Consider the following 17,275-nt stretch of genomic DNA (forward strand, 5'->3'; position numbering starts at 1 on the left):
CCCTATCTTTAAGGGAAAGCCCAGACACCCTGCGGAGGAAACTCATTTCAGCCGCTTGTATTCGCGATCTCGTTCTTTCGGTCACTACCCATAGCTCATGACCATAGGTGAGGGTAGGAGCGTAGATCGACTGGTAAATTGAGAGCTTTGCCTTACGGCTCAGCTCCTTTTTGACCACGACAGACCGATGCAGAGCCCGCATCACTGCGGATGCCGCACCGATCCGCCTGTCGATCTCACGATCCATTCTTCCCTCACTCGTGAACAAGACCCCGAGATACTTGAACTCCTCCACTTGGGGCAGGATCTCTCCCCCAACCCTAAGAGGGCACTCCACCCATTTCCGGCTGAGGACCATGCTCTCGGATTTGGAGGTGCTGATTCTCATCCCAGCCGCTTCACACTCAGCTGCGAACCGATCTAGAGAGAGCTGAAGATCCCGGCCTGATGAAGCAAACAGGACAACATCATCTGCACAAAGCAGTGACCCAATCCTGAGTCCACCAAACCGGACCCCTTCAACACCCTGGCTGCGCCTAGAAATTCTGTCCATAAAAGTTATGAACAGAATCGGTGACAAAGGGCAGCCCTGGTGGAGTCCAACTCTCACTGGAAACGGGCTCCAGAACCCCCGAATAGACTTTTCCAGGGAGGCTGAGGTGTGCGATCCCTCTATAGTTGGAACACACCCTCCGGTCCCCCTTTTTAAAGAGGGGGACCACCACCCCGGTCTGCCAATCCAGAGGCACTGTCTCCGATGTCCATGCGATGTTGCAGAGACGTGTCAACCAAGACAGTCCTACAACATCCAGAGCCTTAAGGAACTCGGGGTATCTCATCCACCCCTGGGGCCCTGCCACCAAGGAGTTTTTTGACCACCTCGGTGACTTCAGTCCCAGAGATGGGAGAGCCCACCTCAGAGTCCCCAGGCTCTGCTTCCTCATTAGAAGGCATGTTAGTGGGATTGAGGAGGTCTTCGAAGTACTCATCCCACCGACCCACAACGTCGAAGTGAGGTCAGCAGCGCACCATCCCCACCATATACGGTGTTGACACTGCACTGCTTCCCCCTCCTGAGACGCCGGACGGTGGACCAGAATCTCCTCGAAGCCGTCCGAAAGTCGTTCTCCATGGCCTCTCCAAACTCCTCCCATGCCCGAGTTTTTGCTTCAGCAACAACGAAGCAGCAGCGTTCGCTTGGCCTGCGGTACCTATCAGCTGCCTCCAGAGACCCACAGGACAAAAATTCCTATAGGACTCCTTCTTCAGCTTGACGGCATCCCTCACGCCGGTGTCCACCAAAGGTTCGGGATTGCCGCCACGACAGGCACCGACCACCTTGTGGCCACAGCTCCGGTCAGCCGCCTCAACAATAGAGGCACGGAACATGGCCCATGGGACTCGATGTCCCCACCTCCCTCGAGACGTGGTTGAAGTTCTGCCGGAGGTGGGAGTTGAAGCTACTTCTGACAGGGGACTCTGCCAGCCGTTCCCAGCAGACCCTCACAACACGTTTGGGCCTACCAGGTCTGACCGGCATTTTCCCCACCATCGAAGCCAACTCACCACCAGGTGGTGATCAGTTGACAGCTCCGCCCCTCTCTTCACCCGAGTGTCCAAGACATATGGCCGCAAGTCCGACGACACGACCACAAAGTCGATCATCGACCTGAGGCCTAGAGTGTCCTGGTGCCAAGTGCACATATGAACACCCTTATGCTTGAACATGGTGTTCGTTATGGACAATCCATGATGAGCACAGAAGTCCAATAACAAAACACCGCTTGGGTTCAGATTGGGGGGGCCATTCCTCCCAATCACGCCCTTCCAGGTCTCAATGTCATTGCCCGTGAGCATTGAAGTCTCCCAGCAAAACGAGGGAATCCCCAGAAGGTATGCCCTCTAGCAACCCCTTCAGAGACTCTAAAAAGGGTGGATACTCCAAACTGCTGTTTGGCCATACGCACAAACAACAGTCAGGGCCCTTCCCCCACCCGGCGGAGGGAGGCCACCCTCTCGTCCACCGGGGTAAACTCCAATGCACAGTCTCCGATTCGGGGGGCAATAAGTATGCCCACACCTGCTCGGCGCCTCTCACCGGGGGTGTATATATATATCAAATTGAGTGCATTAAGGGTAAACCTAATTTTTATTTTTTTCATCTGTACAGTATGCACTTCATCAGTGTCAGAGTATTTACAAATATTTCTGGATGTACTTTTATACTCAACATCTGAATAAATAAAACTACCCTTGGTGGTGTTGTACAAGGCAAGGAGTGCCTTTTTTGTTTCTGAGTGACCAGCTTCAGCTCGATCAAGAATTTTACTGATGGCACCTCCTATCGTAGCCCTGATCACCAATGGTACACTATATCATTTTGCTACAAAGATACTTACTTACTTTAGTTGTCTTTTTTTTTTTTTTTAATCTCTTCTGCCCATGCTTGCCATAATTTTTAAATTTTTTTTTAATAGCAAGGGATTCACTTTGTTTCCATTCATGATACTCTCTCACACATCAAATTCTTTTTTGTATAGTATGCAATTTTAAAATTGTTGGTTCTTTTTTATATTGCTGCAGTATGTCAATGTATTGATTTGATTTTCTTCTGTTTGCATGCTCTCTAGGTACCACTGAGGTTGATTGAAAATGTAGAGAGCCGGGATATGTTCCAGCTGCATATCATTTGTAAAGATTCCAAGCTTATACGGTAATAAAAGCAAACCTAGAGTTTAATAATTCTAAAGTTACTGTAAAATTAATTGGTATAAAATAAAAAAAAAATCCAATGAAAATTCTGAAATAATAAAATAGAAAACGTATGGTGATTAGTGAGTAAATTGTGAAAAAAGCATAGTAAATCATTTTACTTTTTAAGAAATACAGTGTCATCAACTTTGGTTCAATTGTGCAGTTACCCTGTATTGCATTTTATCAAATTTTATTTTAAAATTGTCTTGTTTTTAAGATGTTTTATCATTGGGGCATTTTGAACGACACATTGCCGTGTGGTTCGGCAAGTGTCACCACTAGTTATTTCAAAATACCCTTTTTTTGATCGTTTTATCTCTTGTCAATCAAAACAACATACAGACTGAATCTGTTCCTATTGGTTAACCTTTCCTGTTAATTACTTTTCCATGATTGTAGGAAGCAAGATACCAAACATCTTTAGATGTGAAATTAAGAGCTGGGATAGTTAATTTTGGAGACACCATAGAAAAAAAAAAGATCATTTACCATATTGTGCAATTATGAGATGAATTGATGATATACTGTTTATTGGAAATGCTAAGACCAACAAGTGTTTTTCATAATGTTGACACTGGTGAAGTCATTATTAGTTTAAGACTAATTGATCACAGTTTACTTACAGAAGGTGATTGTAAAGAGATTACATAGCCACGGATTAATGGTGAATGTTTTGAGGCTGGAAATTCCAGGTGACCTTCTGTGTGACATGGTACTCAATGGATTTTAAACTGCTGTAAACCTCTTCATTAGATGAATATTTGAATAGCACTTTTTTATTTATTTATTTATTTAATTTTTTTTTTACTAAAGCTTTCCATATACGTTGTTAATTCTTCTTAAAGTAGCATCACTTTGTTGCCAATAGACTACTCTTCAGGGAGTGGCTAAATACTTTAGTGATAGTGACCCGTTAGACAGGGACAGAGAGCTCAATGTATTCTGTTAGTCTCAGGAACATTCAAAGAGACCGGTGGAGGCTTTATTACAAAGAATAAATTGCAGTGTCATGCAGGAGTTGTGGGGCTGTTCTTGGTGGATTGTAGAGAAAGACCGAGTGCAAGAGAGACAGCAGTAATACTTTAAACAGCAGGAATGAGGCAAGTCTGGCAGAACATTGTCCTTTTAGGATGGATCATGACGGTGGGAGAGTGTAAATAGATTTTAGGCTATTAAAGTACAGTTTTAAAACTTAGTTGTTTTTACAAAATGTTCAATAACTGCATTTTGGCTGTTTTATGTAATACATTGTAAAGCCATAGTAATGCAGTATCTACATTACACAAGGTGGCATACTTATTGTACCTGAACCCATATGTTCTGCTATGTCATGTCATAATGTTTTTATTTTCACACTTTATAAACACATTTTTAGTATGTTATGTGTACCTTACATGTTCATTGTAACATCCTTTGATGCTTTGCATTAAGTTGTGTCAGTTTTCCCCTCTCTAATAATTAAACTACTTAGTTGCAACAGTGCTGCTTCTTATGTGCTATGGCATGTGCACAAAAAGTGCTGATCCCTAGGATTTTTGTAATGTTCAATATGATTCTAGCGCTTGTCACAAGATGGTTGCTTGTAGTAAGTGATATATATCTTTAGTCTATTGCAATATTCCATAGAATATGATTTAGTGAAATTCATATAAGGTGCTGCCGTGCCCACACTGACTGGCTAGCTCGACCTGCCTCTACACCCGCTGCTGCTTTCATGGCACTTCTACTTTTCGTTCTCTGTCGTCTCCTTTTTCTCCCTTGCGCTCCCCTTTTGTATGCTGGGGAGCAGTCGCAGGTGCAATCGCCTGATGCTCGCCCCTCGTTGATAATGAGACAATCGGACTGTCTGCTTTAGTGTTGTTAGAAGACATTGCAAATGGAAGGATCAGAAGAGTGCATATTTGGAGATCATACTGATTTCTTGGCACATAATGATGACTGTCTTCTAAGTTGATTCAGATTTCCAAGAGTTATTTATCCTCTTAGAGGTGAGTGCTGAACTGGCACCAGCTTTACAAAGGCAGACTTTAAAGAATTGTGCTGTACCAGTTCCTTTGCAAGTTCTGTCCACCCTCTGGCTTCTCGGTAAGATAAGACATTTAATATTATCCCTTTGGTCAAAATTATGTTATTTGTATGATGTAACCATAGAAAAAGACTACTTAGGTTACAGCGGATACCCTCTGAAGATGTGACCCTGCATGCCAGCACACTGTCTGATAAAGAGCGATGTTATAATGACCTCCACTCTCTGGCTTGGGTTGTGGTAGAATATACAACAGGGCAGCTTAAGGCCCGTTGACACTGCCTGGATAAGACTGCCAGAGTGCTGCTCTATAGTCCATAGAAAGTTTATTACATTGTGCAAGCATGTAGCATGCTGAATAATGTGGCACAAAGTTATAGCTTACCCATGCCCGAGGAGATGCAGTATGACGAACCTGACCAACCAACTGATCAGCCAAATTGGACAGCATTACATCTTTGATTGAATGTAATTAGCAGACTGTAAACATGGGTAAGCAGATGCAGCATTTATTTTTTTCTGAAACCATTCATTTAATTTCTGGTTAATATTATATAGTACTGACTTTATATTCCATAGTTCATTGGCTACATCTCTTACAGCATCCACTAATGCATTTTGTGATTCTAGAACATCATCTTACAGTACATGGCCAGATGGTTGCCTAGCGGTTCCCGAGGCAGGAGTGTTTGCTCGGCAGCAGCACCATCATCATCATTGTCTGGAGTCGCATCCCCGGCATAGTGATCGGCTTCTGTAATAATGTCTGGAACAGAATAAACATTAATTCCGCATCTGCTGCCTGCTTGCTTGTCTTATTAAACATGCAAATTATTTACATAAGTACAGTGGAACCTTGGTTTACGACCATAATTCGTTCCAAAACTCTGGTCGTAAACCGATTTGGTCGTGAACGAAGCAATTTCCCCCATAGGATTGTATGTAAATACAATTAATCCGTTCCAGACCATACGAACTGTATGTAAATATATATATTTTTTTAAACATTTTTAAGCACAAATATAGTTAATTACACCATAGAATGCACATCGTAATAGTAAACTAAATGTAAAAACATTGAATAACACTGACAAAACCTTGAACAACAGAGAAAACTAACATTGCAAGAGTTTGCGCTATAGCCTTACGACCCGATCGCTGTAAACACTTTTTTTTAATGAGTTTTAAGCACAGGGGGGAAAAAAAAGGAACATTTGAAAAATCCGTAACTTAATAAACCACCAAGAAACGTAACACCGCAACAATTCATGCTACGAACCGAAAAATGAACATTTGAAAAATCTGTAATACAAAAACTAATCATAAACCACCAATAAAACTAACCTTGCATGAGTCGAGTTCGGGCATGAAGTGAGGAGGAACTGGGTGGAGAGGAGGATACAGTGCTTAGAAGCCATGGTTAACTGCAAAAGTACACAAAATACTGTAGAGCACAAATAGTTCACAGGTAAAGCACGCACGTCTGACTGAGAACAATGAACAGGGAGAGGCTGAACACATGCTTAAATACAGTAATTGGAGCGTACGAACCAGAAAGGGAAATGAAATAGAGCACAAAGAGTTCACAGTGAAAGCAAGCACGCACATCTGACTGAGAACAATGCAACACGTGCGGAAATCATCAGCGCACACAAACCGAAAGGGAAACTGGCTTGTTCATATACCTCGTATGTGGTCGTGAACCGAGGCAAATGTTTGGCAAGCTTTTTGGTTGTAAACTGAGTTGTACGTGTACTGAGACGTTCATAAAATGAGGTTCCACTGTATGGCTAATGGTAAACGATATAAAATTAAAACTCACCTTCACCCTCGGTGATGTCAGATCTCCTTCTCCTGCTGGTAAAATGCAGATTATAAGTGTCTCGCCAATTATTGCAGCAACTCACAGCTGAAACGGTGTGAGCCCCAGAATTTCGTTATCTCCTCCAGTGGTGTTGACATTCAGACGATGGGCTGCGACTCGTCTTTTCACAATGACTTTAATAACTGACCACTTCTTTTTGTATTGTGGGTACTGTGCAACTTTCTGAACCTGAGCTTTTGAGTGCCTCCACAATACTGTGCCACTTCATTTTTCCTTTATTGCTTGTGACACTGCTTACAACACTGAATAGTATATTTTACCATGCCTCCACTTCAATTAGCAGGCCCTCTATTTTGCATTTTTCCCCTTCCCCCACATGATTTTGCCATTGTCTTTTAACAAACCATTGAAGTTAAGGGGCTATTTATATTGACTTGCATATTCAATTATGCCAAATTCTGGGAGAAGTGGGGGAGGGGCTGTGGGTGCGTACACATGCGTCACATTTAAATGTTCAATGTTTTTCAGGTTTTTAATATAAACAAAGATCTACCTGTATATGTCCACCATATTCACAGTTAGTATTTTGATGCTATTGTGAAAGTTTTGATATTAAATGAGTAATTAAGAGATCCCATTAATTCTTTGTCATAGCTGAAACTACACAAAGAACTGATCTGTGGTACTATAACCCTTTAAGCACCGCATGGACCCATGATCCCATTATGCCCCAGTTTCTTGTGCAAGACTTGCTTGTATTTTGAAGGGGTCTTTTTCCACATGACTCAGAACTGGAATAAGTGTGTTCTGAAAATGAATGAATAAATGAATGGCAGTAAGAACAATAACAAAGTGATTATTGTTAAAAAAAGAATGCAGTATTATAGTTGTACACTGCTACTTTTAAGGCTTTTGTCAAGTTATCACAGATTTATTGAATAATTTGTGATGTATTGATGGAGAGAGATTTATATTGTTCAAATACTCCATTTACAGTATAATAACTGTTCTCCAATGATTTTTTTTCTATGACTTATCACCTGTGCTACATATCCTGTTTCTATATTTTTTTTTTTGTATCAGTATACTGCTGCTGGATTATGTGAATTTCCCCTTGGTATTAATAAAATATCTATCTATCTATAGAAAATGTTGTTGTAGATGAGCTATTGTGTTAATCTTTTTGTATCATGCTAGTGTTAACTGACAAACTAAAGTGATGCATGATTTGTGTAGTATTTAATGTGTATGGCTGGGTGTGTGTGTGTGAGAGAGACCAGGGAAAAAATATTTAAATAGTTGTCTTTGTTGCAACTTTAAAATAACTGCAGTAAACTTCATCATTGATATAAGTAGGATATTGGAGCTTATTAAAGTCATAAATCTAAGGCTGATATGACTTTTCTGTCTCATCACTAGAATGAATATTCGGTATTTAATTTATGCTGCTAGGTTTTGACAAATGAGTTCTGAGATTTTTGAGGTAAGGAAGAATGACTTTTCTAGGTAAGGTATAGGGATGCTCCAATCAGGTTTTTTTAAGGCCGATTCTGATCATCAATTTCATGTTACTTGATCGTCTGATTCAGTTTTTCGTTAAAAAAAAAAAAAAATTGCACTAAGCTCCTGCATAAGCAGATGCATAGAAGCCTTGTGATCTATATTAAAGTGTAACCTTTGGTATTTTTATAATTTTAGACCACAGGTGTTAGCTGTTTATTATTTAGTAACAAAATTTAATTCTGTATGCTTATTATTCAGTGACCATAAAAATACTAAAATAAGTAGTTTCTGTTAAATACATTAACTAATAAAATATATACAAAATATGTATTCATAACACATGCCATAAAAGAAAATAAAATCCTATTTATTATTACAAGATGTCATATTTTGTCAGTGATGTTACCTGCCTTAAGCAAGGCTTAATTAAATAAAAAGTAGTTTTCACAATTTTTCCAACAAAAAAATTAATTTATATTCTCACACTAAAAATGAATTTATATTGGCAATTAAATGATGCTTAAATATAAATGTGCATGTACTTATAGGTTTTAATAGGTTTTCATCATTAATTACATTCACTTGCTGTGAAAATATTTATTATATTTATAAAGGTATGTTTTGTTTTTTCCCCCAGAGTATCAGCTGTACTTTTGTAATTCTTGAGGTGTATTTTACAATATTGACTACCTTATTAACTATGTAGTACTTTTTTCTTAACCAAAATGTATACTGTATGACACACAAATAAATAAACACAGTACAAAACTTTAAAAACACCACAGTGTATAAAATGTTCATAAGTTGTTTATCAAGAAGACATAAGACTAACATGCTTAACAGGTTTATAAGTAAAAGATGCATTTTGCTGTTAAGCTAACATGCCAATTGTTTACTAAGCAGTAATTTCATATTCTTCTTAATCTCTTCTTTTTCCAATTAAAAATGTAAGCTGCTGCACTTGAAACAATCTTGCTGTCTAAACTGAAATGGCGTCTGGTTTAATTTAAAGGACAAAATAAAAAGGTCTGAATTCATTAAAGTAGTTTTTCTTGCCATTTCTGGATTCGTCTTCATTTTCTTCATTTATTACTCCACTTTCTTTAATGTAAAGGTTAAGCTTTCTGATAAAACAAGCCTTGCCTGACCTTTGTTTATACTACAGGAAGTTTAATGCAAAAAAAAAATTAGAAATGAGCCTGGCTAAAATATTGTAATATCATGTGTAAAGGAGCACTGCAACTAAATTACCATAAATCTTAGAAAAGCAGAGACTGAAAAGATCAGATTTTGTGATTGGCCAGTATATTGATCACCGATTTAAGTTTTTTTAACTGAAAAGAGGCCGAAATTGGATCGGCACCCAATCATTCGGAGCATCCCTAGTAAAGTAGTTATTTAAGGTAAGAAAAACAAGTTTTGCTCTAAGGTAGTTACACTCTTTAATCATGATCCTGGATTGCAGTGGCATGTTGCATGTTGAAAAAAAAAATGTACCTAAAAGTAATGGTGATGAATGAGCTGTAAGCATATCATTGTTAATAGCATGTCTTTTTTATATATATATATATATATATATATATATATATATATATATGATATACAGTGGTGTGAAAAACTATTTGCCCCTTCCTGATTTCTTATTCTTTTGCATGTTTGTCACACAAAATGTTTCTGATCATCAAACACATTTAACCATTAGTCAAATATAACACAAATAAACACAAAATGCAGTTTTAAATGATGGTTTTATTATTTAGGAGAAAAAATCCAAACCTACATGGCCCTGTGTGAAAAAGTAATTGCCCCTGAACCTAATAACTGGTTGGGCCACCCTTAGCAGCAATAACTGCAATCAAGCGTTTGCGATAACTTGCAATGAGTCTTTTACAGTGCTCTGGAGGAATTTTGGCCCACTCATCTTTGCAGAATTGTTGTAATTCAGCTTTATTTGAGGGTTTTCTAGCATGAACCGCCTTTTTAAGGTCATGCCATAGCATCTCAATTGGATTCAGGTCAGGACTTTGACTAGGCCACTCCAAAGTCTTCATTTTGTTTTTCTTCAGTCATTCAGAGGTGGATTTGCTGGTGTGTTTTGGGTCATTGTCCTGTTGCAGCACCCAAGATCGCTTCAGCTTGAATTGACGAACAGATGTACGGACATTCTCCTTCAGGATTTTTTTTAGACAGTAGAATTCATGGTTCCATCTATCACAGCAAGCCTTCCAGGTCCTGAAGCAGCAAAACAACCCCAGACCATCACACTACCACCACCATATTTTACTGTTGGTATGATGTTCTTTTCTGAAATGCTGTGTTCCTTTTACGCTAGATGTAACGGGACATTTGCCTTCCAAAAAGTTCAACTTTTGTCTCATCAGTCCACAAGGTATTTTCCCAAAAGTCTTGGCAATCATTGAGATGTTTCTTAGCAAAATTGAGATAAGCCCTAATGTTCTTTTTGCTTAACAGTGGTTTGCGTCTTGGAAATCTGCCATGCAGGCCGTTTTTGCCCAGTCTCTTTCTTATGGTAAAGTCGTGAACACTGACCTTAATTGAGGCAAGTGAGGCCTGCAGTTCTTTAGACGTTGTCCTGGGGTCTTTTGTGACCTCTCGGATGAGTCGTCTCTGCGCTCTTGGGGTAATTTTGGTCGGCCGGCCACTCCTGGGAAGGTTCACCACTGTTCCATGTTTTTGCCATTTGTGGGTAATGGCTCTCACTGTGGTTCGCTGGAGTCCCAAAGCTTTAGAAATGGCTTTATAACCTTTACCAGACTGATAGATCTCAATTACTTCTGTTCTCATTTGTTCCTGAATTTCTTTGGATCTTGGCATGATGTCTAGCTTTTGAGGTGCTTTTGGTCTACTTCTCTGTGTCAGGCAGCTCCTATTTAAGTGATTTCTTGATTGAAACACGTGTGGCAGTAATCAGACCTGGGGGTGGCTACGGAAATTTAACTCAGGTGTGATACACCACAGTTAGGTTATTTTTTTAACAAGGGGGCAAATTACTTTTTCACACAGGGCCATGTAGGTTTGGATTTTTTTTCTCCCAAAATAATAAAAGCCATCATTTAAAAACTGCATTTTGTGTTTACTTGTGTTATATTTGACTAATGGTTAAATGTTTTTGATGATCAGAAACATTTTGTGTGACAAACATGCAAAAGAATAAGAAATCAGGAAGGGGGCAAATAGTTTTTCACACCACTGTATACTGTATTCTGAAAAAAGGGTGCTTAAATGTTATCATTTTGATGTGTATCTACAAGTATAACTTGTACTACTCAATGCTATTTCTCAATTAGTACTAAATTGTTACTTCATGAAATTTAACATTTTAAAAGCTGATTTACAAACCTATTTTATGAAAAGTTCACTATTTTATTAAAAGTGACAAAACTGTAAATAGATTAGGTCTGTCAGTCCTAAGACTACTAGGCGTTTATAATGGTACTTACTCACAAGTCATCACATGCACTAGCATAGATCTTTTACTGGTCAGTTTTGTTGGGTGTTGTCTGTTGTAAATGATTACTACTGTTATCTGTATATTGCACATTTCTATTAATGGTTTATTTATGTTAGCTTCAACAAATCAAACTCCATCCAACTGCTATTTTGCTAGATAAGTACAGTTCATAATTAGTTGCTTGTTTTATTCAGGTGCCATTTTCCTACATTTAAGCAGTGCCAGGAGTGGCTTAAGAAGCTGAATCGAGCTACTCATTATCCAGCAAGAATAGAAGACCTCTTTGCCTTTGCTTACCATGCTTGGTGTCTTGGTGTCTGTGCTGATGATGAAGATCAACATGTCCATCTTTGTCGCCCAGGCAAGTGCTGTTATTCCATTTTAATGTGTATTTGAGGAGGAGGTCATTGCCTAAATTATTAAATTTCTGCTTTGTAATTGAGAAAGTCTTTTATTTCTAAATGTACAGTGAAGCCAACAAGAAACTAAGACTAAGAGTGGTATAACTATTCGTTTCTTATTTTAAATCTTCATAGTGTTTTACATAAATGATGTATACCATCAATGGTGAAAGGATTAAAAGAGTTTTACAGTTAATGGGTAAATGGTTTTCAGCATAATGGAATCACTATTTCATTATCATGGGTTTATTTGACAATAGAGTGTTTTGTTTTAGAAGCTTGCTAATATTGTAAGTAAAAAGTTGAAGATGCATGTAGATGTGTCACTATTTGGTGTCAGTGCGAGTCAGGGCTGAGGTACTTTCTACATGGCGTTTTTTTGTTGACTCCAGGAACTCTTGGTTTCCAGCTAAAGTACAAACATAATCTGTCAGATTGAGTGGCACCTTTAAAATTAGTGCATCTTTGAATGTTATGAATATCATCCCACTCTCCATAGAGTTACTTTTTTGTGACCTAAACTACAGGTTATAAATTTTGTGTTGAAATCATTAGGGTGGTGTCCTAGAAGTGTTAGATAAATAAACTCATTTGTGTTCCTCCAACAAAGAGGATAGAATTGACCAAAGAGACAGATCACTATCATTGAAGATTTGTTACTTAGCTATGTGAAAAATAAAGAATATGAAAGCGTAATTATCTATCTATCTGAAATATCTGTCTGTTAAGAGTATTGTACAAAAATCACCATAAACCTATTTCTACAGAAGTTAGCATTTTTTCTGGTAATTTAACTTTAAATATAGACTAATAAAATTTTAGATTGTTTATGCTTACTCATCTAGTAGAAAAATTATTTTAAAAAAAAAATGAAACAACATGACAAAAAGGTGCTGTTATCTCATGAAATAATACTATATTAATAACACTACATATCTGCTAGATGGCAGCAATAGGTTAATAGTGTGGTATTTTAAAATTACTCAGAAGGAATGCCACTTCATTTAAAGTCTGTCCTATTCTTATAGTTATATACTGTATATATAAAATAGTGAATTTCTGTCTCTCTGCCTGATCGTGCATCATGCAAAAAACACCAGTTTTTACTTTTTTAAAACTATATAATTTTTTCCACTTTAATTTCAATTTTCTATATAGGCTAATAAATTGTGATTTTCTACATAAAAGTAAAGTGTCTTTTTCACTCTTCCATTGTGCATTTTAACCTTTGTCTCCAGAATATAACATATTGATGTGATCTTTACTTCTAAAGAATTAGAGACAATTCTGTAACACGGTCAAACCAGTTTCAGATGTTTATATTGACTTGCAAGACTTTTTGAGAATTTTTAAATATTTAATCGTGTTGAAAAAGAACAAGAGTTTTGAATTTGCTACTCAGTAACTCCTGAATGGATGATTGTATAAAAAATTATTTTTTCTGAATGCTAATTTTATGATGAACATAAAAGGTTATATTCAGTTTTTGTCTAGGGCAAATAGTGAGCAAATGACCCATTTACAAAGGCGATCAATGCTTAAACTGTAGTAACAAAAGTCTTTTGAGACAGCAGGAGTGACAGGGGTGCTCATTTAGTGGGGATCTTCCAGAAGCCCTACTCAGAAAGGAAGAGGCCATGTGTGCCACTTAACCCTCTTTTGTCTCTTAGCAATTACAGAGGCATCATTGAGAGTGTTCTGACCAGCTGCATCACTGTCTGGTATGGCAACTGCAACATATCCGATCGCAAGCACCTGCAAAGGATAGTGAAGACAGCAGAGAACATTATTGGGGTGCCTCTCCTTTCACTACAGGACATATTTTACAAACACAGTGTCCGTAAGGCCTGCAGCATTGTGCAGGACCCCTTAAACCCCTCACATGGATTTTTCACAATTCTGCCATCCAAGAGAAGATACCGCAGCATCAAAGCCAAATCTGCCAGGCTGCAGGATAGTTTTTACCCCCAAGCTGTCATACTCCTTAACATCATGCTGCCCCCGGGATCTTCCACACTGCGTCAAGCACCTCCTGCAAAGACTATTGTGCATGTAGAAAATAACTGAAAATCTTAAACTGACCTTTAAGTATTTTGACACTCTTGATATCCTTCTGCTGTGAAACATTCTGACCTATCATTGTTTATACATGTCTTAAACAACTATTATCATACACTGATAACTTCTGTATTATCTATATCTATTATTTATTTATTATATTACATATCTATTGACTATATTTATGTATCTAGATTGCAAATACCGTACATTGCATCAATGTTCATATTGCTGCTAATTCTTTGTCTAGTGTTTGCACAATGTCTTGTTGTGACGATGTGGGTTCTGGCTCCACGCTCCCATGGCTGTTTGGGAACCCTTGAACCCAACACCGTCGATAATGAAACCGAGTGAGCCAGTCAATGGAGGCAAATTGAGCATCTGAGCAAGGGGATGGTTGAAAGTACAAAAGTGCTTTTATTAAAACAGTCAACAAAAACAGTGTTCCATAAATAGTGCAGTTTCAAATTCATTAAATAAATAATCCATAAAAAGAACGTGGAGTAAAACCAATAAATAGAAAAAACACATCCTTAAAAATCGGAGGTTAAAATCTTCTCTTGGAAGCAGTTTTAAAACCAACAACAAACAAATCCGGTGTTCTTTTGTTAGCGTCTCACCTGCTTATCCCGTATGGGCCAAGCAGCAGGCAAGACGCTCTCTACAGCTGCCCTCCTCAAACACACGCAAGACTGGAGACCTCCCGATCCCTGGCTTCGGTTTGGCTCTCATCCCAGCCTCGAGACTTGGACTCCTTGGTCTCCAGGACGCTCACACCAAGGACTGCCACTCCAAGCCTCCCGACTTCCGCTGCCTTTCTGCGGCCTTCTGCGGCTCGTCGCTTTCACCTTGGTCACTCCCGCTACCTGCTCGCTCAGCGGGAGCGACATCTACACAAACACGTGGGTGTCGGCCTAACACCCAGCTTCCATGCAGCTGTCCACGGCTCATTCGCCGCACGTCCGCTTCGCTCTTGCGGCTCTCTCCCTCTCACCGACCTGCTTCCTCTCCTGCTCCCGGTAACCTCCGTCCTCTCCTTTCCTTTCTCTCTCCGATCGTTTCTTTCTCTCTGAACGTTTCTTTTCTCTTCCCGAACGTTTCTTTCTTCCCGATCGTTTCTTACCCTCTAATCGATTCTCTCTCCCCGATCGTTTCTTACACTACCCCACAACCGACTCGCGCTTCTTTTTAAAAACGTGAGGGGCCATCACAGCTGCAGCATTAGTCACGGGAGCAATCACAAATGTGGGCAGTTCCTCACCTGTGCACACGGTGAGAAACGCCCACATCGACGACTGCCCGCTGCTCGCTACAACAACGCCCCCTCGAAGCCGCCTCGGGTGCGGTGATTATTTATTTAAAATCAATGGCCTTTTCTCCACGAGCTGTGGACCCATAACACCACATTCCACCCCCCATAAAACTCCAGTTGCATGGGAAGGCTCCACTCCACTGCCAACCCAATGCAACTGGAGCTCAGGTCCACAGCTCGGCCACTCTACACTGCACTAAAACAATAAAAGCACTAAAACAATCCCACTAAAACAAACCAACCCAAGCCCCCTTCATAAAACCAGGACATTAAAAGAATAAGAACTTTAAAAGACAGATAAAAACCAGCAATAAATAAATGTACTTAAAAGCTCAGTCCTTAAAAATGTCCTCCTCCGGCTTAGTGCGTGGGTTCTTCAAAGTCAGTTACCAATCCCACTTGCTGCTCTGTCACCTCTTCTGGCCTCCACCGCTAGCTCATCCCACCGCTGGGGATATCCCACCGCTGCCACCAAATGTGACGATGTGGGTTCTGGCTCCACGCTCCCATGGCTGTTTGGGAACCCTTGAACCCAACACCGTCGATAATGAAACCGAGTGAGCCAGTCAATGGAGGCAAATTGAGCATCTGAGCAAGGGGATGGTTGAAAGTACAAAAGTGCTTTTATTAAAACAGTCAACAAAAACAGTGTTCATAAATAGTGCAGTTCTTCCAAATTCATTAAATAAATAATCCATAAAAGCGAACGTGGGGTAAAACCAATAAATAAACACAACAATCCTTTAAAAACGAAGGTTAAAATCTTCTCCTGGAAGCAGTCTTTAAAACAAAAAAACAAATCCGGTGCTTTTCTGTATGCGTCTCACCTGCTTATCCCGTACGGGCTTAGCAGCAGGCAAGACGCTCTCTGCAGCTGCCCTCCTACATCACACGCTCGAGACTGGAGACCTCCCGATCCCTGGCTCCGGTATGGCACTCATCCCAGTCCCCGAGACTTGATTACCCCAATAGCCAGGTCGCTCATATTGGGGACTCCACCACCAAGCCTCCCGACTTCCGCTGCCTTTCCGCGGCCTTCTGCGGCTCGTCGCTTTCACCTTGTTACTCCCGCTACCAGATCGCTCAGCGGGAGCGACATCTACACAAACACGTGGGTGTCGGCCTAACACCCAGCTTCCATGCAGCTGTCCACGAGCGCTCGATCGCGCGCTCACCACACGCTCCGCGTGTCCGTCTCTCTCCTGCACCGCTTGCTTCCACGCTCCCTGTAACCTCCGTCCTCTCCTTTCCTTTCTCTCTCCGATCGATTCTCTCTCTTCCCGAACGTTTCTTTTTTCTTCCCGATCGTTTCTTACACTACCCCACAACCGACTCGCGCTTCTTTTTAAAAACGTGAGGGGCCATCACAGCTGCAGCATTAGTCACGGGAGCAATCACGAATGTGGGCAGTTCCTCACCTGTGCACACGGTGAGAAACGCCCACATCGACGACTGCCCGCGGCTCGCTAACAACGCCCCCCTCACGAAGCCGCCTCGGGTGCGGTGATTATTTATTTAAAATCAATGGCCTTTTCTCCACGAGCTGTGGACCCATAACACCACATTCCACCCCCCATAAAACTCCAGTTGCATGGGAAGGCTCCACTCCACTGCCAACCCAATGCAACTGGAGCTCAGGTCCACAGCTCGGCCACTCTACACTGCACTAAAACAATAAAAGCACTAAAACAATCCCACTAAAACAAACCAACCCAAGCCCCCTTCATAAAACCAGGACATTAAAAGAATAAGAACTTTAAAAGACAGATAAAAACCAGCAATAAATAAATGTACTTAAAAAGCTCAGTCCTTAAAAATGTCCTCCTCCGGCTTGGGTACGTGGGTTCTTCAAAGTCAGTTACCAATCCCACTTGCTGCTCTGTCACCTCTTCTGGCCTCCACGCTAGCTCATCCCCACGCTGGG

At 40.3% G+C, this 17,275-nt stretch overlaps 1 protein-coding gene across 7 annotated transcripts in view; it reads left to right on the forward strand.

Annotated features, from left to right (window-relative positions):
• mtmr4 (myotubularin related protein 4) overlaps positions 1-17,275 on the forward strand; it is a 226,069-nt gene that overhangs the window by 120,078 nt on the left and 88,716 nt on the right. For all 7 annotated transcript variants that reach the window (XM_039756820.1, XM_039756817.1, XM_039756819.1 and 4 more), the window contains 2 exons: positions 2,631-2,713; positions 11,775-11,941. In XM_039756820.1, coding sequence (XP_039612754.1) covers positions 2,631-2,713; positions 11,775-11,941 — 250 coding nt within the window. The remainder of the gene's footprint in view (positions 1-2,630; positions 2,714-11,774; positions 11,942-17,275) is intronic.

Source organism: Polypterus senegalus, chromosome 6 (assembly GCF_016835505.1).
Source record: "Polypterus senegalus isolate Bchr_013 chromosome 6, ASM1683550v1, whole genome shotgun sequence".
Classification (NCBI taxonomy): domain Eukaryota; kingdom Metazoa; phylum Chordata; class Cladistia; order Polypteriformes; family Polypteridae; genus Polypterus; species Polypterus senegalus.